Source organism: Columba livia, chromosome 30 (genome assembly GCF_036013475.1).
Source record: "Columba livia isolate bColLiv1 breed racing homer chromosome 30, bColLiv1.pat.W.v2, whole genome shotgun sequence".
Lineage (NCBI taxonomy): Eukaryota > Metazoa > Chordata > Aves > Columbiformes > Columbidae > Columba > Columba livia.
The window spans coordinates 946662-972267 of record NC_088631.1 but is presented as its reverse complement, the minus strand read 5'-3'; the positions used below and the strand labels follow the sequence as shown (position 1 = coordinate 972267).

The 25606-nt window shown below is 63.2% G+C and overlaps 1 protein-coding gene across 3 annotated transcripts; it reads right to left on the bottom strand.

The window, feature by feature from the left end:
* Window positions 1–304: 304 nt before the first annotated feature.
* RASAL3 (RAS protein activator like 3) lies at window positions 305–25323 on the bottom strand. Of its 3 annotated transcripts, none has more exons than XM_065043941.1 (18): window positions 24921–25323; window positions 23211–23308; window positions 22287–22350; window positions 18572–18654; window positions 18416–18489; window positions 18204–18336; window positions 15990–16088; window positions 13550–14089; window positions 12102–12246; window positions 11779–11923; window positions 10037–10273; window positions 8727–8928; window positions 8493–8596; window positions 7242–7539; window positions 7030–7152; window positions 4300–4499; window positions 2042–2117; window positions 305–521 (listed from the first exon to the last, which is right to left on the bottom strand). In XM_065043941.1, the coding sequence occupies exons 1-18, from the start codon at window positions 25297–25299 to the stop codon at window positions 405–407; spliced, it is 3117 nt and encodes a 1038-aa protein (XP_064900013.1). In that variant the 5' UTR covers window positions 25300–25323; the 3' UTR covers window positions 305–404. The 3 variants fall into 3 exon arrangements, with proteins under 3 accessions (XP_064900013.1, XP_064900014.1, XP_064900015.1); XM_065043942.1 differs by having other exon boundaries at window positions 7242–7536; XM_065043943.1 differs by having other exon boundaries at window positions 7242–7488.
* Window positions 25324–25606: the final 283 nt, after the last annotated feature.

Below are 25606 nucleotides of genomic sequence, written 5' to 3'. Positions count from 1 at the left end.
CAGGGGTCCCCATGGCCCTGCCATCCCCATGGTTATGTCCCCAAGTGTCCCCATGACCATGTGACCATGTCCCCAAGTGTCCCCATGACCGTGTCCCCATGTCCCTGTTGTCCCCAAAGTGTCCCCATGACCATGTCCCCATGTCCCTGTCACCCCCATGGCCATGTGCCCAAGTGTCCCCATGACCGTGTCCCCAAGTGTCCCCATGGCCCTGCCACCCCCATGGCCATGTCCCCAGGTGGGACAGGGCCAACGTTGGGGACAGAGCCCCGCGCGGTGACAAGACCCAACCAATCCCCTCCTGACAGTGACACCAACACTGTTTATTACCCGGGGAGGGGACACCCCACGCGACACCCTCGGGAAAGCCCGGGTGGCCACGATGACACGCTGGGGACAGCTGGTCACACGCTGGTGGCATCGTCACCGCTCTCGTCCCACTCCCGGCGACGTGTCCTGGTCGGGGGACCCGCGGAGGTGACACCGCGCAGCTCCCGCTCCAGCGCCGACAGCCGCCTCTCCTGGGGGGGACAGCGTCAGGGGCCACCCCCGGCCCTCGTGGCACCCATGGGTGTCCCCAAGGTGTCCCCAGGGTGTCCCCAGGGTGTCCCCAAGGTGTCCCCAGGGTGTCGCCAAGCTGTCCCCAGGGTGTCCCCAAGGTGTCCCCAAGGTGTCCCCAGGGTGCCCCCAGGGTGTCCCCAAGGTGTCCCCAGGGTGTCCCCAGGGTGTCCCCAGGGTGTCCCCAAGGTGTACCCAAGGTGTCCCCAGGGTGTCCCCAGGGTGTCCCCAAGGTGTCCCCAAGGTGTCCCCAGGGTGTCCCCAAGGTGTCCGCAGGGTGTCCGCAGGGTGTCCCCAGGGTGTCCCCAAGGTGCCCCCAGGGTGTCCCCAGGGTGTCCCCAAGGTGCCCCCAGGGTGTCCCCAAGGTGTCCCCAAGGTGTCCCCAGGGTGTCCCCAAGGTGTCCCCAAGGTGTCCGCAGGGTGTCCCCAAGGTGTCCCCAGTGTGTCCCCAAGGTGTCCCCAGGGTGTCCCCAGGGTGTCCCCAAGGTGTCCCCAAGGTGTCCCCAGGGTGTCCCCAAGGTGTCCCCAAGGTGTCTCCAGGGTGTCCCCAGGGTGTCCCCAAGGTGTCCCCAGGGTGCCCCCAGGGTGTCCCCAAGGTGCCCCCAAGGTGTCCCCAGGGTGTCCCCAAGCTGTCCCCAGGGTGTCCCCAGGGTGTCCCCAGGGTGTCCCCAAGGTGTCCCCAGGGTGTCCCCAAGGTGTCCCCAAGGTGTCCCCAAGGTGTCCCCAGGGTGTCCCCAAGGTGTCCCCAGGGTGTCCCCAGGGTGTCCCCAAGGTGTCCCCAAGGTGTCCCCAGGGTGTCCCCAGGGTGTCCCCAAGGTGTCCCCAAGGTGTCCCCAGGGTGTCCCCAAGGTGTCCCCAGGGTGTCCCCAGGGTGTCCCCAAGGTGTCCTCAAGGTGTCCCCAGGGTGTCCCCAAGGTGTCCCCAGGGTGTCCCCAGGGTGTCCCCAAGGTGTCCCCAAGGTGTCCCCAGGGTGTCCCCAGGGTGTCCTCAAGGTGTCCCCAAGGTGTCCCCAGGGTGTCCCCAGGGTGTCCCCAAGGTGTCCCCAGGGTGTCCCCAGGGTGTCGCCAGGGTGTCCCCAGGGTGTCCCCAGGGTGTCCCCAAGGTGTCCCCAGGGTGTCCCCAGGGTGTCCCCAAGGTGTCCCCAAGGTGTCCCCAAGGTGTCCCCAGGGTGTCCCCAAGGTGTCCCCAAGGTGTCCGCAGGGTGTCCCCAGGGTGTCCCCAAGGTGCCCCCAGGGTGTCCCCAAGGTGTCCCCAAGGTGCCCCCAGGGTGTCCCCAGGGTGTCCCCAAGGTGTCCCCAAGGTGTCCCCAGGGTGTCCCCAAGGTGTCCCCAGGGTGTCCCCAGGGTGTCCCCAAGGTGTCCCCAAGGTGTCCCCAGGGTGTCCCCAAGGTGTCCCCAGGGTGTCCCCAGGGTGTCCCCAGGGTGTCCCCAAGGTGTCCCCAGGGTGTCCCCAGGGTGTCCCCAGGGTGTCCCCAGGCTCTCACCAGCTCCCGGTTCTTCTCCTCGATGCTCTTCAGCCGCTCCAGGTCCGTCCTCCTGGCGCCCTCGGCCGCCGTCAGCCTGGGGGGGACCCCGACATGGAGGGGGACCCATTGGTGGGGGGCACCCAGGGGTTTGGGGGCACCCAGGGGATTGGGGACACCCATGGAGTTTGGGGTGCTCAGAGGTTTGGGGCACCCATGGATTTGGGGGCACCCACTGTTGTGGGGCACACAGAGGTTTGGGGCACCCATGGAGTTTGGGGCACCCATCGATTTGAGGCACCCACAGGATTGGGGTGATCAGGGGTTTGGGGCACCCATGAGGTTGGGGCACCCACAGGTTTGGGGCACCCACGGTTTCGGGGTTCTCAGATGTTTGGGACACATGGGGGTTTGGGATCCTCAGGGTTTGGGGACACACCAAAAGGTCCAAGGGTTTGGGTGTCACCACCCCAGGGGTCTGGGTGACACCACCCTGAGGGTTCAGGTGACACCACCTCATGGGTTTGGGTGTCACCACCCCATGGATTTGGGTGTCACCACCCCAGGGGTCTGGGTGTCACCACCCTGAGGGTTCAGGTGACACCACCCCATGGGTTTGGGTGTCACCACCCCATGGGTCTGGATGTCACCACCCTGGGGGTTCAGGTGACACCACCCCATGGGTCTGGGTGCCACCACCCCATGGGTTTGGGTGTCACTACCCCACGCATCTGGGTGTCACCACCCTGAGGGTTCAGGTGCCACCACAACATGGATTTGGGTGTCACCACCCCATGGATTTGGGTGTCACCACCCCATGGGTTTGGGTGTCACCACCCCGTTGGTCTGGATGTCACCACCCTGGGGGTTCAGGTGACACCACCCCATTGGTCTGGGTGTCACCACCCCATGGGTTTGGGTGTCACCACCCCAGGGGTCTGGATGTCACCACCCTGGGGGTTCAGGTGCCACCACCCCAAGGGTTTGGGGCACCCACTGTTTGGGGGTTCCCAGACATTTGGGGCACCCCAGGGTTTGGGATCCTCAGGGTTTGGGGACACACCAAAAGGTCCAGGGGTTTGGGTGTCACCACCATGAGGGTTTGGGTGTCACCACCCCATGGGTTTGGGTGTCACCACCCTGAGGGTTCAGCTGCCATCACCCCAGGGGTCTGGGTGCCACCACCCCATGGGTTTGGGTGTCACCACCCCAGGGGTCTGGGTGACACCACCCTGGGGGTTCAGGTGCCACCACCCCAAGGGTTTGGGTGTCACCACCCCAAGGGTCTGGGTGTCACCACCCTGAGGGTTCAGGTGCCACCACCCCAAGGGTTTGGGGCACCCACTGTTTGGGGGTTCCCAGACATTTGGGGCACCCCAGGGTTTGGGATCCTCAGGGTTTGGGGACACACCAAGAGGTCCAGGGGTTTGGGTGTCACCACCCCATGGGTCTGGGTGCCACCACCCCATGGATTTGGGTGCCACCACCCCATGGGTCTGGGTGTCACCACCCCATGGGTTTGGGTGTCACCACCCCATGGGTCTGGGTGCCACCACCCTGGGGGTTCAGGTGCCACCACCCCATGGATTTGGGTGTCACCACCCCATGGGTCTGGGTGCCACTACCCCATGGATTTGGGTGTCACCACCCCATGGGTTTGGGTGTCACCACCATGAGGGTTCAGCTGCCATCACCCCAGGGGTCTGGGTGCCACCACCCTGGGGGTTCAGGTGCCACCACCCCATGGATTTGGGTGTCACCACCCCATGGGTCTGGGTGTCACCACCCTGAAGGTTCAGGTGCCACCACCCCAGGGGTCTGGGTGCCACCACCCCATGGGTTTGGGTGTCACCACCCCAGGGGTCTGGGTGCCACCACCCCAGGGGTCTGGGTGCCACCACCCCATGGGTTTGGGTGTCACCACCCCATGGGTTTGGGTGTCACCACCCCAGGGGTCTGGGTGACACCACCCTGGGGGTTCAGGTGCCACCACCCCATGGATTTGGGTGTCACCACCCCATGGGTCTGGGTGTCACCACCCTGAAGGTTCAGGTGCCACCACCCCAGGGGTCTGGGTGCCACCACCCCATGGGTTTGGGTGTCACCACCCCAGGGGTCTGGGTGCCACCACCCCAGGGGTCTGGGTGCCACCACCCCATGAGTTTGGGGCACCCACTGTTTGGGGGTTCCCAGATGCTTGGGGCACTCCAGGCTTTGTGATCCTGAGGGACCCACTGGTGTGTGTCACCCAGAGGTTGGGGACCCCCACCCCCCCGTACCTGGCGCCCAGATGTGCGGCCCGCGCGGTGGCCTCATCCAGCTGCAGGCGCAGGTGCTGGAGCAGGTCCCGGTGCTGCCCCTGCTCCTGGCGCAGCCCCCGCTGTGTCCCCTCCAGCTCCGTCACCCGCGTCCCCGTCACCCGCAGCCGCTCCCGCTGCTCCGCCACCTCCTGCTGCAGCTGTTCCAACAGCCACCCGTGCTGGGGACAAGGATGGGACGTGGGGACAATGGGGCACCCGGAGGGGTTTGGTGGCACCGCCCCATGGGTATGGGTGCCACTACCCTGGGGGTTCGGGTGTCACCACCCCAGGGCTTTGGGTGTCACCACCCCATGGGTTTAGGTGTCACCACCCTGGGGGTTCAACTGCCACCACCCCATGGGTTTGGGTGTCATCCCCCCAGGGGTTTGGTGTCACCACCCCATGGTTTGGGTGCCACTAACCTGGGGGTTCGGGTGTCACCACCCCAGGGGGTTTGGGTGTCAACACCCTGGGGGTTCAGCTGCCACCAGCCCATGGGTTTGGGTGTCATCCCCCCAGGGGTTCGGTGTCACCACCCCACGGTTTGGGTGCCACCACCCAAGGGGTTTGGGTGTCACCACCCTGAGGGTTCAGCTGCCACCACCCCATGGGTTTAGGTGTCACCACCCTGGGGGTTCAACTGCCACCACCCCATGGGTTTGGGTGTCATCCCCCCAGGGGTTTGGTGTCACCACCCCATGGTTTGGGTGCCACTAACCTGGGGGTTCGGGTGTCACCACCCCAAGGGGTTTGGGTGTCACCACCCTGGGGGTTCAACTGCCACCAGCCCATGGGTTTGGGTGTCATCCCCCCAGGGGTTTGGTGTCACCACCCCATGGTTTGGGTGCCACTAACCTGGGGGTTCGGGTGTCACCACCCCAGGGGGTTTGGGTGTCAACACCCTGGGGGTTCAACTGCCACCAGCCCATGGGTTTGGGTGTCATCCCCCCAGGGGTTCGGTGTCACCACCCCATGGTTTGGGTGCCACCACCCAAGGGGTTTGGGTGTCACCACCCTGAGGGTTCAGCTGCCACCACTCCAGGGGGTTTGGTGTCACCACCACATGGGTCTGGGTGTCACCACCCTGAGGGTTCGGGTGTCACCACCCCAGGGGTTTGGTGTTATCACCCTGGGGGTTCAACTGCCACCACCCCAGGGGCTTTGGGTGTCATCCCCCCAGGGGTTTGGTGTCACCACCCCATGGTTTGGGTGCCACTAACCTGGGGGTTCGGGTGTCACCACCCCAGGGGGTTTGGGTGTCACCATCCTGGGGGTTCAGCTGCCACCAGCCCATGGGTTTGGGTGTCATCCCCTCAGGGGTTTGGTGTCACCACCCCACGGTTTGGGTGACACCACCCAAGGGGTTTGGGTGTCACCACCCTGAGGGTTCAGCTGCCACCACCCCATGGTTTGGGTGTCACCACCCTGGTGGTTCAGCTGCCACCAGCCCATGGGTTTGGGTGTCACCACCCCAGGGGTTTGGGTGTCACCACCCTGGGGGTTCATCTGCCAGCACCCCACAGTTTTGGGTGTCACCACCCCATGGGTCTGGGTGTCATCACCCTGGGGGTTCAGCTGCCACCAGCCCATGGGTTTGGGTGTCACCACCCCAGGGGGTTTGGGTGTCAACACCCTGGGGGTTCAACTGCCACCAGCCCATGGGTTTGGGTGTCATCCCCCCAGGGGTTCGGTGTCACCACCCCATGGTTTGGGTGTCACCACCCCAGGGGTTTGGGTGTCACCACCCTGAGGGTTCAGCTGCCACCAGCCCATGGGTTTGGGTGTCATCCCCCCAGGGGTTCGGTGTCACCACCCCACGGTTTGGGTGCCACCACCCAAGGGGTTTGGGTGTCACCACCCTGGTGGTTCAGCTGCCACCAGCCCATGGGTTTGGGTGTCGCCACCCCAGGGGTTTGGGTATCACCACCCTGAGGGTTCATCTGCCAGCACCCCACGGTTTTGGGTGTCACCACCCCATGGGTCTGGGTGTCACCACCCTGGGGGTTCAGCTGCCACCAGCCCATGGGTTTGGGTGTCACCACCCCATGCGTTTGGGTGTCACCATCCTGGGGGTTCAGCTGCCACCAGCCCATGGGTTTGGGTGTCACCCCCTCAGGGGTTTGGCGTCACCACCCCATGGTTTGGGTGCCACCACCCAAGGGGTTTGGGTGTCACCACCCTGAGGGTTCAGCTGCCACCACTCCAGGGGGTTTGGTGTCACCACCACATGGGTCTGGGTGTCACCACCCTGAGGGTGTGGGTGTCACCCGCCAGTGGTTCAGGTGCCACCAGCCCATTGGTTTGGGTGCCACCAGCCCAGGGGTTGGGTGCCACCACCACATGGGTTTGGGTGTCACCACCCTGAGGGTTTGGGAGTCACCACCCCAGGGGTTTGGGTGTCACCCCCCAGTGGTTCAGGTGCCACCATCCTATTGGTTTGGGTGCCACCAGCCCAGGGGTTGGGTGCCACCACCCTGAGGGTTCAGGTGTCACCACCCCATGGGTTTGGCTGCCACCACCCCATGGGTTTGAGTGTCACCCCCCAGTGGTTCAGGTGCCGACATCCCATGGGTTTGGGTGCCACCACCCTGAGGATTCAGGTGCCACCAGCCCATGGGTTTGGGTGCCACCACCCCACGGGTTTGAGTGTCACCCCTCAGTGGTTCAGGTGCCACCACCCCACGGTTCGGGTGCCACCCCCGGCGTTACCTTCTCCAGCGGTCGGATGCCGAACAGCTCCCCCGTTCCCACCGCCACGTCCTCCGCGTACCTCTGCCACGGCACCGTGGACTTGCGCGGCAGCGACGCCGACGACCGCAGCTTCCCCCGGCCCTACGGCACCGCCGGCACCCATCAGCGCCCTCATCACCCGCCCTCCTCACCCCCACCGCCAGGCCGCCGCGGCGCCTGCCGCGACTCACCGGCGCGTCCCGGGTGGCGAGGGCCCGCGGTTCGTCCCCGGCCGGCGGCTCGGCCGCGTGCTCGGCGCTGCTCCGCTGGCGCGGGCGCCGCGCGGCCTTGCCCTGCGCCGGGACGCTCTGGGTGCGCTGCACGTGACGGCGTTCCCGGCTCGGTGACGGTGACGGGTCGGGTTCCGGGGTGTCGTCCCGAGCGCGGGCGCGGCGGACGCTGGTGAGGGACTGGCTCTTGACCAGGGGACTGAGCTTGCTGAGGGCGCGCGGGGGCACAAAGCCGGGTTTAGAGCTCTCGGCCGGGCTGCTGGGGGACACGGGGCGGTGGCAGAGCCAGGAGGGACGGGGGTCGCCCTGAGCTCGACCAGGACCACGGGCAACACGCGCTGTGTTGGGATTGGACCCGGGTCCTGAGCCCGGCCTGGGCCTGAGCGATCTCAGAGCCACTGGGACCAGAACCATCCTCTAAATCCAATTGGGACCAGAACCATGCCCTAAACCCAACTGGGACCAAAACCATCCCATGAACTGGGACCAGAAGCATCACCTAAACCCAACTGGGACTAGAACCATCCCCTAAACCCAGCTGGGACCAGAACCATCCCCTAAACCCAACTGGGACCAGAACCATCCTCTAAATCCAATTGGGAACAGAACCATCCCATGAACTGGGACCAGAACCATCCTCTAAATTCAACTGGGACCAGAACCATCCCCTAAACCCAACTGGAACCAGAACTATCCCCTAAATCCAATTGGGACCAGAACCATCCCATGAACTGGGACCAGAAGCATCTCCTAAACCCAACTGGGACCAGAACCATCCCCCAAATCCAATTGGGACCAGAACCATCCCATGAACTGGGACCAGAACCATCCCCTAAATCCAACTGGGAGCAGAAATATCCCCTAAACTCAACTGGGACCAGAACCATCCCGTGAACTGGGACCAGAACCATCCTCTAAACCTGACTGAGACCAGAACCATCCCCTAAACCCAACTTGGACCAGAACCATCCCATGAACTGGGACAAGACCCATCCCCCACCTGAACCACACCCATTCATTCAACCCATCAGGTACCAGAACCATCCCCTGAACCCAAGTGGGACCAGTCACCCCAAACTTGGTCTGCACCGGTGTCCCCCTGGTCCCAACTAAGGCCAGAACCAACCCAACCAGGACCAGACCCAGCGCGGTGTCACCCGGCCCCACACGGCCCCCTTGGTCCCACGTGTGTCCCCATCCACCCGTTGGTACCTTTGCTCCACGGTGGAGCTGAGCCGGACGGACACGGGGACAGGGGTCCCGTCCCTGATGGCCGCGAGGATGGTGGGAAGGGGCTCCAGCTCCTGCTGGGTGGCCTGTCAGGGTGAGACAGGGACACGATGGGGACAACAGGGCAGGTGACATCCATGGGACAGTGGTCACCAGCTCTGTGTGTGGAGAGAAGGAGGTGGGCAAGTCTTGCTGGGGACAAACGGACAGTGGCACCTGGTCCAGGCTGGAGAAGATGTCGCAGAGGAGGAGGTGGAGGGTGGCGAGCTCCAGGGCCAGGTCCACGTAGCCGTCATAGGTGGCCATGTGGCCGCTGCCTTCGGGGTTGGCCGCGCTCTGCAGGAAGGTCGTCATGGCGCCCCAGTTGTGCTCCAGGAACTCGTTCATGAAGCCCATGTAGGCCTCCTTCTCGCCAAACCTGGGGACCATCGTGGCTGGTGACATGGGGGCCAGAGGGTGGCCTGGGCAACCACCGTGGTCATGGGCAACCACCATGGTTGTGGGCCACCATGTGGTTGTGGGCCACCGCCAGTCATGGGCCACCACCAGTCATGGGCCAGACCACGTTGGGGACAACCCTATTGCTCCATGACATGTTGGGGACAACCCTACTGCTCCACGGCATGTTGGGGACATCCCTGCTGCCCCACAGTATGGTGGGGACAACCTACTACTACATGGCATGTTGGGGACATCCCTGCTTGTCCATGGCATGTTGGGGACAACCTACTGCCCCACAGTATGTTGGGGACAACCTACTGCCCCATGGCATGTTGGGGACAACCTACTGCCCCATGGCATGTTGGGGATGTCCTTGCTTGTCCATGGCACTTTGGGGACAACGTACTGCCCCAGGGCATGTTGGGGACATCCCTGCTTGTCCATGGCATGTTGGGGACATTCCTACTGCCCCACAGTATGTTGGGGACATCCCTGCTGCCCCATGGCATGTTGGGGACAACCTACTGCCCCATGGCATGTTGAGGACAACCTACTGCCCCATGGCATGTTGGGGACATCCCTGCTTCTCCATGGCATGTTGGGGACATTCCTACTGCCCCACGGTATGTTGGGGACATCCCTGCTGCCCCATGGCATGTTGGGGACAACCTACTGCCCCATGGCATGTTGGGGATGTCCTTGCTTGTCCATAGCACTTTGGGGACAACCTACTGCCTCATGGCATGTTGGGGACATCCCTGCTTGTCAATGGCATGTTGGGGACAACCTACTGCCCCACAGTATGTTGGGGACACCCCTGCTGCCCCAGGGCATGTTGGGGACATCCCTGCTTGTCCATGGCACATTGGGGACAACCTACTGCCCCATAGCATGTTGGGGACAACACTACAGCTCCATGACACATTGGGCACAACCCCGCTGCCCCGTGACTGCCCACGGCAGGTGTCACACAGCACGTCGGGGATGTCCCCACCGCCCCACAGGGATGTCCCCACCGCCCCACGGGGATGTCCCCACCACCCCACGGGGTCGTCCCTCCCCGCCGGTTCCACGCCGTGCCGTACGTGGTGAAGTTGGCCAGGTTCTGGATGACTTTGGCCACCAGCGTGAGGGTCCGGGCGGTGGCCTCGCTGGGGTACTCCTGGACCAGGCCGAAGAGGCTGGGGGACATGATGGCAGGACACAGGAAGCGCAGGAACAGGGAGGCCGAGACCAGGCGCTGCCCGATGGCCGCCTTGGCCCGCGCCGCGCAGGCCTGGCGCCAGGCCGCGAAGATCTCGCCCAGCTCGGCCGGGAAGGAGCTGCGGGGAGAGACACCCCGGTTGGTGGCCCTGGAGTCACCCCCGTGGACACCGTGACGTGTTGTGGGATGTGGTGTCCACCATGGTGGGGCTTGTCCATAGGGTTGTCCCCAGGTCCTTCCTGGTGTCCACCCCCGTGTCCATCCAATGGATGGTCCCCACCTCTGTCCCCAAACTTGTCCCGATGTCCTTCTGGTACCTGTCCTCATGTTCATCCCAGGGGTGGTGTCTACCCTTGACCTCCATCTCTGTCCCCAAACTTGTCCCCAGGTCCTTCCTGGTGCCCATCCCCATGTCCATCCAATGGATGGTCCCCATCTCTGTCCCCAGACTTGTCCCAATGTCCTTCTGGTACCTGTCCTCATGTCCATCCCATGGATGGTGCCCATCTCAGTCCCCAAACTTGTCCCCAGGTCCTCCTGGTATCTGTCCTCATGTCCATCCCAGGGGTGGTGTCTATCCCTGACCTCCATCTCTGTCCCCAAAATTGTCCCCAGGTCCTTCCAGGTGCCCATCCCTGTGTCCATCCAATGGATGGTGTCCATCTCTGTCCCCAAACTTGTCCCCAGGTCCTCCTGGTATCTGTCCTCATGTCCATCCCAGGGGTGGTGTCTATCCCTGACCTCCATCTCTGTCCCCAGACTTGTCCCCATGTCCTTCCAGGTGCCCATCCCCATGTCCATCCCATGGATGGTGCCCATCTCTGTCCCCAAACTTGTCCCCAGGTCCTTCCTGGTGCCCATCCCCATGTCCCCATCCCCATGTCCCCATCCCCAATGGATGGTCCCCATCTCTGTCTCCAGACTTGTCCCAGTGTCCTTCTGGTACCTGTCCTCATGTCCATCTCAGGCATGGTGCCCATCTCTGTCCCCAAACTTGTCCCCAGGTCCTCCTGGTATCTGTCTTCATGTCCATCCCACGGGTGGTGTCTATCCCTGACCTCCATCTTTGTTCCCAGCTTGTCCCCATGTCCTTCCAGGTGCCCATCCCTGTGTCCATCCAATGGATGGTGCCCATCTCTGTCCCCAGACTTGTCCCCAGGTCCTTCCAGGTGCCCATCCCCATGTCCATCCAATGGATGGTGCCCATCTCTGTCCCCAGACTTGTCCCAATGTCCTTCTGGTACCTGTCCTTGTGTCCATCCCATGGATGGTGCCCATCTCTGTCCCCAAACTTGTCCCCAGGTCCTCCTGGTATCTGTCTTCATGTCCATCCCAGGGGTGGTGTCTATCCCTGACCTCCATCTTTGTCCCCAGCTTGTCCCCATGTCCTTCCAGGTGCCCATCCCCAAGTGATCCCATGGATGGTGCCCATCCCTGTCCCCAAGCTTGTCCCCAGATCTTTCCGGGCTCCCATCCCCATGTCCATCCCATGGATGGTGCCCATCCCTGTCCCCAAACTTGTCCCCAGGTCCCCCTGGTGCTGGTGCCCACCCCGTGGCTCCCCCATTGCCCACCCCCGTGGCCACCCCCGTGTCCCCCCGTGCGCTCAGGGCGGTGTCTCACTCTCCGGAGCCGGCGATGCGCTGGAAGGTCTCCTCGCACACCTGCCGCAGGTTGTTCTGGTTGTCGGTGAGGTCAAGCCCGGCGCATTTACCGGGATCAACCTCACAGCTCTCACCTGAGGTGCAGAGCCGGGCCACCACCTCACCTGGACACCAAGGGACAACCCGTAAGGGGACCAACCATGGCTGTGACAAACCCCCATGATGTCCCCATGGGGGTGTCCTACAACCCCGTCTTGCTCTGCCCACGTCCTGCGCCCCATGACACCCTGTGATGTCACCCCCAGGATGTCCCATACCCCGTAATGTCCCATGAAGACCTACCCAGTGTGTCCTGGAGGTACTTGCCCCCCACCAGTTTCATGTACTCGTCGATGGCCTTGGTGGCCAGTGTGTTCTCCCGGAAGATCAGCGCCTCGCGGTCGTCGAAGCGGTCCAGCTCGGCCACCCCCAGGTCGATGAGGAACTCCTGCCGGGTGGGCACCGTGGGCTTGGTGGGCACCCACAGCCACAAACAGCCGCGAGCAGCCCACCCGGGAAGTGCCAGGAGCTCCTCCGAATTGCATGTCCCATCCCACCAATCCCAACCCATCGTAACCCATCCCAACACAAATCATCTATCCCATCTTGTCCCACCAATCCCAACTCAACCCAACTCTTCCATCCCATCAGTCCCATCCCAACCCAACTTAACCCAACGCAACTCTTCCATCCCATTCCACGAATCCCATCCCAGCTCAACCCGATGCAACCCAACCCAGCTCTTCCATTCTGTCCTATCCCATCCCAACCCAACTCTTCCATCCCATCTCACCCCAACTCTTCCATCCCATCCCAACTCAACCCAATGCAACCCAACTCAGCTCTTCCATCCCGTCCTATCCCAACCCAACCCAAATCTTCCATCCCATCCCACCAATCCCATCCCATCCCAACCCAATACAACCCAATTCAGCTCTTCCATCCTGTCCTATCCCATCTCAACCCAACTGTTCCATCCCATCCTGTCCCAACACAACCCAACTCTTCCATCCCAACCCATCCCAACCCAAGTCACCCCAATCCAACTCTTCCATCCCATCTTATCCTACCAATCCCATCCCAACCCAACTCATCCATCCCATTCCAACCCAGCTCATTCCAACCCAACTCTTCCATCCCATCCCAACCCAACCTGATGCAACCCAGCCCAGCTCTTCCACCCTGTCCCACACCACCCCAACTCTTCCATCCCATCTTATCCCACCAATCCCAACCCATCCCAACACAACCCAACTCTTCCATCCCATCCCAACTCATCCCAACCCAACTCAACCCAACTCTTCCATCCCATCCCATCTCATCCCACCAATCGCAGCCCATCCCCTCTCAACCCAACTCATCCATCCCATCCTGTCCCCAACACAACCCAATTCAACCCAACCCAACTCTACCATCACAACCCAACTCTTCCATCCCATCCCAAACCAACCCTTCCATCCCATCCCCACCCAACTCTTCCATCCCATCCCAACCCAACCCATCCCAACCCAACCCAACTCTTCCACACCATCCCATCAATCCGATAATATCCCAACCCATCCCATCTTATCCCACCAATCCCATCCCACCCCACCTCTCCAGCCACCCCCAACCCACGCTGTCCATCCCACCTCAACCACCACACCCATCGCACCCATCTCACCCCCATCCCACGCCAACCACCATCCCCACAGCACCCACCTTGCCCTCCCTACTCCTCCCCACACCCCCACATCCACCACCCACCCCACCTTGGCCTTCCCGGTGCTCTGCAGGACGTGGACCAGCGCCCCGGCCAGCTCCTCCTTGTGCCGCAGGGCAATGGCGGGTTCCAACCGGGCACACAGCTCCCGGTAGTGGAAGGTGATGAACTCGGCCAACTCCTTGTAGCGCACGATGGGCAACACCCGCACCTCCCGGTAGCGCCCGCGCACCCGCACCGAGGGTGCCCGCTCTCCGGCGCCGCCGGCACCGCTCAGCTGGTACCAGCGCTCCAGGGGCTGCCCGGCGGCCGCCAGCTCGGCCAAGGGGACGGTGACGGTGGCCACCGGGGGAGCGGGGTGGTCGTCGCGGCACAGGGCGAGCGTGAGGGCGCGGGCGGGCGGGAGGGCGGCCAACTGGAAGAGTTCGCCCCAGAAGAGCTCGCCGTCGGCGCCGGCCGCCTTGGCCGTGGTGCGGGCGAACAGGGTCCCATCCAGCTGGAGGTGACAGCGCAGGCGGCGGCGCGGGGGCAGGTCACGGCCCTCGTACACCCAGAGGCTCAGCGCCAGCTCCAGCCGCTCACAGTTGTCCTGGTGGGGTTTGGGACGTAAGGGGACAAGGGGGATGTGGGGGGATCGGGGGGAGGCTTGAGGGGTGGCAGGTGGGGAATGCTGGGGGGAGGTGGGGACAGGAGGGGATGTGGGGGACAGAGGGACACACGTGGGGTTGGATGGGACATGGAGGGACAGGAGGGGACATGGAGGGACACAGGGACACACATGGGGTTGGAGGGACAGAAGGAGACGTGGGGGACAGAGGGACACACGTGGGGTTGGATGGGACATAGAGGGACAGGAGGGGACATGGAGGGACAGGAGGGGACATGGAGGACAGAGGGACACATGTGGAGTTGGAGGGACAGAAGGAGATGGGGGGGACAGAGGGACACGTATGGGGTTGAAGGGGACATGGAGGGACAGGAGGGGACATGGAGGGGACGGGAGAGGACACATGGGGGTGGAGGGGACGTGGAGGGACAGGAGGGACATGGAGGGGACATGGAGGGGACAGGAGGGGACACATGAGGTTGGAGGGGGCATGGAGGTACAGGAGTGGACATGGAGGGACAGGAGGGGACATAGGGGACAGAGGGACACACGTGGGGTTGGATGGGACATAGAGTGACAGGAGGGGACATGGAGGGACAGGAGGGGACATGGAGGACAGAGGGACACATGTGGAGTTGGAGGGACAGAAGGAGATGTGGGGGACAGAGGGACACGTATGGGGTTGAAGGGGACATGGAGGGACAGGAGGGGACATGGAGGGGACGGGAGAGGACACATGGGGGTGGAGGGGACGTGGAGGGACAGGAGGGACATGGAGGGGACATGGAGGGGACAGGAGGGGACACATGAGGTTGGAGGGGGCATGGAGGTACAGGAGTGGACATGGAGGGACAGGAGGGGACATAGGGGACAGAGGGACACACGTGGGGTTGGATGGGACATGGAGGGACAGGAGGGGACATGGGGGACAGAGGGACACACGTTGGGATGGAAAGGACATGGAAGGACAGGAGGGGACATGGGGGGACAACAAAGCCCTCAGGGGACAGGAGGGGCCAACCAGGGTGTCCCAGGGGTGTCCCCATGGTGTTCAAGGGTGTCCCAAGGGTGTCCCTGTGGTGTCCTGAGGTGTCCCCATGGTGTTCTGAGGTGTCCCCGGGGTGTCCCCAAGGAGTCCCCATGGTGTTCAAGGGTGTCCCAAGGGTGTCCCTGTGGTGTCCTGAGGTGTCCCCATGGTGTTCTGAGGTCTCCCAGGGGTGTCCCCATGGTGTCCCAAGGGTGTCCCCGTGGTGTCCCCATGGTGTCCCAGGGGTGTCCCCATGGCATTCTGAGGTGTCCCAGGGGTGTCCCTGGGGTGTCCCCATGGTGTCCCAGGTGTGTCCCCATGGTGTTCTGAGGTCTCCCAGGGGTGTCCCCATGGTGTCCCAGGGGTGTCCCCATGGCATTCTGAGGTGTCCCAGGGGTGTCCCTGGGGTGTCCCCATGGTGTCCCAGGTGTGGCCCCATGGTGTTCTGAGGTCTCCCAGGGGTGTCCCCATGGTGTCCCAGGTGTGGCCCCATGGTGTTCTGAGGTCTCCCAGGGGTGTCCCAGGGGTGTCCCCATGGCATTCTGGGGTGTCCCAGGGGTGTCCCTGTGGTGTCCCCATGGTGTTCCAAGGTGTCCCAGGGGTGTCCCCATGGCATTCTGAGGTGTCCCAGGGGTGTCCCTGAGGTGTCCCCATGGTGTCCCAGGTGTGGCCCCATGGTGTTCTGAGGTGTCTCAGGGGTGTCCCAGGGGTGTCCCCATGGCATTCTGGGGTGTCCCAGGGGTGTCCCTGTGGTGTCCCCATGGTGTTCCAAGGTGTCCCAGGGGTGTCCCCATGGCGTCCCAAGGGTGTCCCGAGGTGTCCCCATGGTGTCCCCACGCTGTCCCCATGTCCCACCTTGTTGGGCTGTGCGGTGCGGCGCAGCTTCTCGATCCAGCGGTCGCGCTCGGCCAGGGACGCGCAGCCGAAGGAGCGGCTGCCCTCGCCTGTGATCACCTGCGGACAGCGGGGTGGCTGCGGCACCCATGGGTGCCTGGGGGGACCGGGGTGTCCTTTTGGGGCACTCAGTGGGGGGGACCCGGGTGCCTGTGTAGGGTGCTCTGGGTGTCCCTTTGTGATGCCAGGGTGTCCTGGGTGCCACGACACCAGAGGGAGACACCTATGGCACCCACGGTACCCTGGGGAGGCACCCAGGGCATCCCTGGCAACCTGGAGAGGCACCCAGGGCACCCACAGTACCCTAGGGAGGCACCCATGACACCAGGGGGTCCCCCATCTCCCCTCCATGTCCCCTCCAGAGTGCCCTGAGTGAGCCTTTAGGGTGCCTGGGGTGCCCCAGGGTGCCTTAGGTGCCCCTTTAGGGTGCCCTGGGTGCCTCTCCTGAGCACCATGGGTGCCTGTTTAGGGTGCCATGAGTGCCATGGGTGGCTATTGAAGGTGCCCTGGGTGCCTCTCCAGGATGTCATGGGTGCTATGGGTGCCTCCCTAGGGTGCCACGGGTGCCTATCAAAGCTACCTTGGGTGCCATGGGTGCCTCCCTAGGGTGCCATGGGTGCCTCTCCAGGGTGCCATGGGTGCTATGTGTGCCTTCCTAGGGTGCCACAGGTGCCTATCAAAGGTACCTTGGGTGCTATGGGTGCCTCCCCAAGGTGCCATGGGCACCCTGGTTGGCTATTAAAGGAGCCCCAGGTGCCTCTCCAGGATGCCATGGATGCCATGCATGCCTCCCCAGGGTACCTTGGGTGCCATAGGTGCCTCCCCAGGGTGTCATGGGTGCCATGGGTGCCTCTCCAGGATGCCATGGGTGCTATGGGTGCCTCCCTAGGATGCCCTGAATACCCTGGGTGCCTATCGAAGGTGCCATGGGTGCTCTGGTTGCCTTTCCGGGTTGCCTTGGGTGCCTCCCCCTGGTGTCGTGGGTGCCCTGGGTGCCTCCCCATGGTACCGCAGGTGCCATAGGTGCCTCCCCCTGGTATCGTGGGTGCCATGTGTGCCTCCCCGTGGTACCGTGGTTGCCATAGGTGCCTCCCCAGGGTACCGTGGGTGCCATAGGTGCCTCCCCCTGGTGTCGTGGGTGCCTCCCCAGGGTACCATGGGTGCCCTGGGTGCCTCCCCCTGGTATTGTGGGTGCCATGGGTGCCTCCCCAGGGTACCGTGAGTGCCATGGGTGCCTCGCCCTGGTGTCGTGGGTGTCTCCCCAGGGTACCGTGGGTGCCATAGGTGCCTCCCCCTGGTGTCATGGGTGCCCTGGGTGCCTCCCCCTGGTATTGTGGGTGCCATGGGTGCCTCCCTATGGTACCGTGGGTGCCATAGGTGCCTCCCCCTGGTATTGTGGGTGCCATGGGTGCCTCCCCATGGTACCGTGGGTGCCATAGGTGCCTCCCCATGGTGTCGTGGGTGCCCTGGGTGCCTCCCCATGGTATAGTGGGTGCCATGGGTGCCTCTCCAGGATGCCATGGATGCCATGGGTGCCTCCCCATGGTACCGCAGGTGCCATAGGTGCCTCCCCCTGGTATCGTGGGTGCCATGTGTGCCTCCCCGTGGTACCGTGGTTGCCATAGGTGCCTCCCCAGGGTACCGTGGGTGCCATAGGTGCCTCCCCCTGGTGTTGTGGGTGCCTCCCCAGGGTACCATGGGTGCCCTGGGTGCCTCCCCCTGGTATTGTGGGTGCCATGGGTGCCTCCCCAGAGTACCGTGAGTGCCATGGGTGCCTCGCCCTGGTGTCGTGGGTGCCTCCCCAGGGTACCGTGGGTGCCATAGGTGCCTCCCCCTGGTGTCATGGGTGCCCTGGGTGCCTCCCCCTGGTATTGTGGGTGCCATGGGTGCCTCCCTATGGTACCGTGGGTGCCATAGGTGCCTCCCCCTGGTATTGTGGGTGCCATGGGTGCCTCCCCATGGTACCATGGGTGCCATAGGTGCCTCCCCATGGTGTCGTGGGTGCCCTGGGTGCCTCCCCATGGTATAGTGGGTGCCATGGGTGCCTCTCCAGGATGCCATGGATGCCATGGGTGCCTCCCCATGGTACCGCAGGTGCCATAGGTGCCTCCCCCTGGTATCATGGGTGCCCTGGGTGCCTCCCCAGGCCACCCCGCCCCCCACCCCCGCCATTACCTGGAAGCAGAACCTCTCTCCCACCACGCTGCCGTGCACGGGCCGCACCACCACGTCGGCGCCGCTCAGGTCCAGCTCGGCCGCGCTGGGCGCCGGCAGCAGCGACTCCCGCGACCCGCTGCGGCTGGGGACCCTGCGGGGACAGCGCCGTCACCCACCGCCGCACCCCGACCCCCACCCACCCCCTCACCCACCCACCCTCCCGGCCGCACCTCTCGTTGGCCACCGGCTCCGCTTTGGCGACACCGCGAACCTTGCGCTCCCGGAGCCTCTTCCACAGCAAGCCCTGGGTGGGGAAGGGTGGAGGAGGTGGGTGCTGTAGCACCCATGGGTGGGGGTGAGCGCCCTGGGAATTAGGGGGGACCCACCTTGACGTTGCTGAATTGGGAGGTGGGCGACGCGTCGCTCTCGGTGCTTCTCCCGGCACCGCGGTTGCTCCGCTCGTCGGGGTCTGGGGGGGCACCCAGTGTCAGGAGCAGCACCCAGCACCCAACGCTGCGCTGGTGTTTGGGGGGGGACCCAATGCACCCGTAACCCCCTTCTTGGGGAAACGTAAAGCTGGAGGAAGGACCCAGGCGTCCGGTTCTGGGTGCTGAGTCCTCCCCGCGTCTGCAGCCCAGGTGTGGGTGTTCGTGGGTGCTTGTGGGTGCTTATAGGTGCTCGTGGGTGCTTATAGATGCTCCTGGGTGCTTATGGGTGCTTGTGAGTGCTCGTGGGTGCTTGTGAGTGATCGTGGGTGCTTGTGAGTTGTCCTGGGTGCTCGTGGGTGCTTGTGAGTGATTGTTGGTGCTCATGGGTGCTCCGTGAGTGCTTCTGGGTGCCCGTGGGTGCTTGTGAGTGCTCATGGGTGCCCGTGGGTGCTCCGTGAGTGCTTGTGGGTGCTCATGCATGCTTGTGAGTGATTGTGGGTGCTCATGGGTGCTTGTGGGTGCTCGTGGGTGCTTGTGAGTGATTGTTGGTGCTCATGGGTGCTCATGGGTACTTGTGGGTGCTCGTGGGTACTTGTGGGTGCCCGTGGGTGCTCCGTGAGTGCTTGTGGGTGCTTGCAGGTGCTCATGCATGCTTGTGAGTGATTGTGGGTGCTCCTGGGTGCTCGTGGGTGCTTGTGAGTGCTCATGGGTGCTTGTGGGTGCTCGTGGGTGCTTGTGAGTGCTCATGGGTGCCTGTGGGTGCTCCGTGAGTGCTTGTGGGTGCTCATGCATGCTTGTGAGTGATTGTGGGTGCTCATGGGTGCTTGTGGGTGCTCGTGGGTGCTTGTGAGTGATTGTTGGTGCTCATGGGTGCTCGTGGGTACTTGTGAGTGTCCGTGGGTGCTCTGTGAGTGCTTGTGGGTGCTTGCAGGTGCTCATGCATGCTTGTGAGTGATTGTGGGTGCTCATGGGTGCTTGTGGGTGCTTGTGAGTGCTCATGGGTGCTTGTGAGTGATCGTGGGTGCTCGTGGGTGCTCCTGGGTGCTCAGAGGTGATCATGGCTGCTTGTGAGTGCTCGTGGGTGCTTGTGAGCGCTTATAGGTGCTCATGGGTGCCGGGGAGGAGGGGGCAGAGGGATTTACCGTTCCCTAGTGCCTGGTGCCCAACCCGGGTGCTCACCCCGCTGTGGCGATGCCGTGACACCGAGCACCCACGGGCGGCCCTCACCTCCCTACACGGCACCAGCACCCAGCACCACGGCTGCCGGTGCCACCAGCGAGGGGCGCGGGGAGGAAGGAGCCGAACACCGCTATCACCAGGATCAGCCGACGCAGCAGCGCGGAGGAAGCGGTGACGGTGACAGCATCAGGGGGCCAAGCACCCCGCGCTTCCTCCGGGTGACGGCTCGGCGCATGGCACCGGGTTTGCCGTGGCGTGGTGCGTGGCGTGGTGTGTGGCATAGAGCGTGGTGCGCACTACACAGTGCATGATGTGTGGTGTGGTGTATGGTGCACAGTGCACGGTGTATGGTGCATGGTGTATGGTGCATGGTGCACGGTGTATGGTGCATGGTGTGTGGTGTGGTGTATGGTGCACAGTGCACAGTGTATGGTGCATGGTGCATGGTGCATGGTGTGTGATGAGGTGCATGGTGCACAGCACATGGTGCATGGTGCACGGTGCATGGTGCACGGTGCATGGTGTGTGGTGTGGTGCATGGTGCACAGCACATGGTGCATGGTGCACGGTGCATGGCGTGTGGTGTGGTGCATGGTGCACAGCATGTGGTGCATGGTGCACGGTGCATGGTGTGTGGTGAGGTGCATGGTGCACAGCACATGGTGCACGGTGCACAGTGCATGGTGTGTGGTGAGGTGCATGGTGCATGGTGCATGGTGCACAGTGCATGGTGTGTGGTGAGGTGCATGGTGCACAGCACATGGTGCATGGTGCACAGTGCATGGTGTGTGGTGTGGTGTATGGTGCATGGTGCATGGTGCACAGTGCATGGTGTGTGGTGTGGTGCATGGTGCACAGCACATGGTGCATGGTGCACAGTGCATGGTGTGTGGTGTATGGTGCACAGCACATGGTGCATGGTGCATGGTGCACAGTGCATGGCGTGTGGTGTGGTGCATGGTGCACAGTGCATGGTGCACAGTGCATGGTGCATGGTGTGGTGCATGGTGCACGGCATGGCACAAGGCACAGTGCATGGTGCATGGTGCACAGTGCATGGTGTGGTGAATGGTGCACAGCGCAAGGTGCATGGTGTGTGGTGCATGGTATGTGGTGCACAGTGCATGGTGCATGCAGCATGGTGCACAGTGCATGGTGTGTGGTGCATGGTGCACAGCGCATAGTGTGTAGTGTAGGGCACACAGTGCACGGTGTGTGGTATGGTGCATGGTGCACGGCGTGGAAGAGGGCACGGTGCATGGTGCACAGTGCATGGCGCACAGTGCATGGCGCACAGTGCACGGTGTGTGCTGCAGTGCACGGTGCACAGCGTGGCACAAGGCACAGTGCATGGTGCATGGTGTACAGTGCATGGTGTGTGGTGTGGTGCATGGTGCACAGTGCATGGCGCACAGTGCATGGTGCACAGTGCATGGTGCATGGTGCACAGCGTGGCAGGAGGCACGGTGCATGGTGCACAGTGCGTGGTGCATGGTGTGGTGCATGGTGCACGGCATGGCACAAGGCACAATGCACGGTGCGTGGTGTGGTGCATGGTGCACAGTGCATGGTGCATGGTGCGGTGCATGGTGCACAGCGTGGCAGAAGGCACAGTGCGTGGTGCATGGTGTGGTGCGTGGTGCACAGCGTGGCACAAGGCACGGTGCATGGTGCGTGGTGCGGTGCGTGGTGCACAGCGCGGCACAAGGCACGGTGCATGGTGCACAGTGCGTGGTGTGGTGCCTGGTGCACGGCATGGCACAAGGCACAGTGCACGGTGCGTGGTGTGGTGCGTGGTGCACGGCATGGCACAAGGCACGGTGCATGGTGCACAGTGCGTGGTGTGGTGCCTGGTGCACGGCATGGCACAAGGCACGGTGCATGGTGCACAGTGCGTGGTGCGAGGTGTGGTGCATGGTGCACGGCATGGCACAAGGCACGGTGCATGGTGCACAGTGCGTGGTGCATGGTGTGGTGCGTGGTGCACGGCGTGGCACAAGGCACGGTGCATGGTGCACAGTGCATGGTGCATGGTGCGGTGCATGGTGCACGGCATGGCACAAGGCACAGTGTGTGGTGTGGTGCATGGTGCACAGTGCAGCACAAGGCATGGTGCATGGTGCACAGTGCATGGTGCGGTGCATGGTGCAGGGCATGGCACAAGGCACAGTGCATGGTGCGTGGTGTGGTGCGTGGTGCACGGCATGGCACAAGGCACAATGCATGGTGCGTGGTGCACAGCGCGGCACAAGGCACGGTGCACGACACATCCACGGTGCCAGCCGCGTGGTCGCGTGGTGCACGGCACAATGCGCGGCCGCGGTGCACGAGCACACGGCGCAGGGCGCAGCCGTGACGCACAGGGTATGGTGATGGTGCACGGTGCACGACCGCACGGCCCCCGGTGCGGTGCACGGCACGCGGCCCACGGGCTCACACCGGCACGTCCCACCCCCCCGCGGCACCGGCACCGGCACGGGGCCGACTCGCTCACCGGGGTCCCTGCGGGTGCTGTCGGACACGGAGCTGTCGGTGCGGGTCCTGTTGCTGCTCAGAGTCTGCGGACACGGGGGGGTCAGGAACCAGTGGCACCAGCACCCATGGGACACCCAGCATCCATGGGGCACCCACAGGTCACCCATGGGTCACCCAGCACCCACGGGACATCCAGCGCTCAGGGGACATCCACGGGTCACCCAGCATCCACAAGGCACCCACGAGTCACCCAGCACCCATGGGTCACCCAGAACCCAAAAGTCACTCACGGGTCACCCAGCACCCATGGGGCACCCACGGGGCACCCACATATCACCCAGCACCCATGGGGCACCCACGGGGCACCCAGCACCCACAAGTCACCCACAGGCCACTCAGCACCCACGGGTCACCCACAGGGCACCCATGAGTCACCCAGCACCCACAGGGCACCCAGCGCCCACAAGTCACCCACATGGCACCCACGAATCACTGAGCACCCATGGGGCACCCGTGGGGCACCCATTGGTCACCCAGCACCCACAAGACACCCACGGGTCACCCACGGGTCAGTCAGCACCCACGGGGCACCCATGGGACACCCAGCATCCATGGGACACCCAGGACCCATGGGGCACCCACGGGGCACCCACATATCACCCAGCACCCATGGGGCACCCACGGGGCACCCAGCACCCACAAGTCACCCACAGGTCACCCAGCACCCAAGGGGCACCCACAGGTCACCCACAGGGCACCCAGTACCCACAAGTCTCCAACGGGTCACCCAGCACCCACGGGGCACCCACAGGCCACCCAGTACCCACAAGTCTCCAACGGGTCACCCAGCACCCACGGGGCACCCACAGGTCACCCAGCACCCACGGGACACCCATGGGGCACCCACGGGTCACCCAGGGGACTCGTGTCCCCATGTCCTCACCTCCTCGTCCCTGCCCAGCAGCACCAGGTGTCCGTCCACCAGGGAGCAGTGGGTGACGTCCCACACGGGGCCATCGGGTGACGGCCCGTGGGTGCTGCCTGGGGGGACAGGGGGGTGTCGGGGGGCACTGGGTGCTCACGGGGCCCCTGTCACCCATGGGTGGTGTGGCGGTGATGGGATGTGTGGCCACGGAGGTGCCACCATCAACCCTAATTCATCACCCATCGTTGTCACCCATCACCCTCGACTCATCACCCATCGTTATCACCCCCCAACCATGACTCCTAATCAATTACCCATCGTTATCACCCCCCACCCATCACCCCTAATCAATCACCTATCATTGCCCCCCAGCCATCACCCCTAATCGATCACCCATTGTTATCACCCCCCACCCATCACCCTCAACCCACCCACCCATCATCTCCCGTCACCCCTAATCAATCACCCATCGTTATCACCCATCACCCTCAACCCATCACCCATCGTTATCATCCACCACCCATCAACCCTAATCGATCACCCATCATCACCCCCCACGCATGACCACTAATCAATTACCCATCATTATCGCCCCCCACCCATCACCCTCAACCCACCACCCATCATCACCCATCAGCCCTAATCAACCACCCATCATTATCACCCCCCACCCATTACCCTCAACCCACCACCCATCATCACCCATCAGCCCTAATCAACCACCCATCAGCCCTAATCAATCACCCATCACCCCAATCGTTATTACCCATCACCCATCACCCCTAATCAATCACCCATCATTATCAACCCCCACCCATTACCGTCAACCCACCACCCATCATCTCCCATCATCTCTAATCTATCACCCATCACTTTCCCCCCCCACCCGTCATCACCCATCACCCCTAATCAATCACCCATCATTATCACCCCCATCCATCAACCTCAACCCACCACCCATCATCACCCATCACCCCAATCAATCACCCATCACCTCTAATCAATCACCCATCATTATCACCCCCCACCCATCACCCTCAACCCACCACCCATCATCACCCATCACCCTTAATCAATCACCCATCACCTCTGATCAATCACCCATCACCCCTAATCAATCACCCATCATTATCACCCCCCACCCATCACCCTCAACCCACCACCCATCATCTCCCATCACCCCTATCAATCACCCATCACCCCTAATCAATCACCCATCACCTCTAATCAATCACCCATCTTTATCACCCCCCACCCATCACCCTCAACCCACCACCCATCATCTCCCATCATCTCTAATCAATCACCCATCACTATCACCCCCCAACTCATCATCACCCATCACCCCAATCAATCACCCATCACGTTTGATCAATCACCCATCAACCCTAATCAATCACCCATCATTATCACCCCCCACCCATCACCCTCAACCCACCACCCATCATCTCACATCACCCCAATCAATCACCCATCACCCCTAATCAATCACCCATCATTATCACCCCCCACCCATCACCCTCAACCCACCACCCATCATCTTCCATCACCCTTAATCAATCACCCATCACCTCTAATCAATCACCCATCATTATCACCCCCCACCCATCACCCTCAACCCACCACCCATATACTCCCATCATCACCCCTAATCAATCACCCATCATTCTCACCCCCCACCCATCACCCCCCACCTTTCCCCCACCCGTCACCCCCTCTCCCCCATACCTGTCCCCTTGTCCCCTCCCCCGCTGTCCGTCTGTCCCCTCCTCCGCGCCACCGAGCGCAGGTACTTGTGCAGGGTGCTCCTGGCACCCTCGGGTGCCCGCGGCTCCGCCGGCCCCTTGTTGGGCGCCGAGAACGCCCGTCGGAACAGCGACCGCCGGGCACCGGCCTTGGGTGCCCCCGGCGCTGTCCCCGTCCCCGTCCCCTCCTTGGGGACATCGGCCTCGGGGTGGCTGTACGAGCGTTTCCAGCCCTGCAGCCGCGTCCAGCGCCGGGACCCCGGCGACCCGGCCCTGTCACCCATGGGTGCTGCCGTGCGCCACTTGTAGGTCTTGAGCAGGGTGGGGGGATCGGGAACAAGTGGGGGGGTCTCCAGCTCCATCTGGGGGTGCGGGGGATGCGTCACCTATGGGGTGGGGAGGACACGTCACCCGTGGGTGGGGTGGGAACACTGAGGTGGGCACCCACGGGCTGGTCACCCCTGTTTGGGTGGCACATCTGAGGAGGACAAATGGGGCACCCCCACCCAGGGATCCCCCATCTGAGGGGTGTCCCTGTATGGGTGTCCCCCTCCAGGGACCCATATGGGTGCCCCAATTTGGGTGTCCCCATCCAGGGACCCATATGGGTGCCCCAGTTTGGGTGTCCCCCTCCAGGGACCCATATGGGTGCCCCAATTTGGGTGTCCC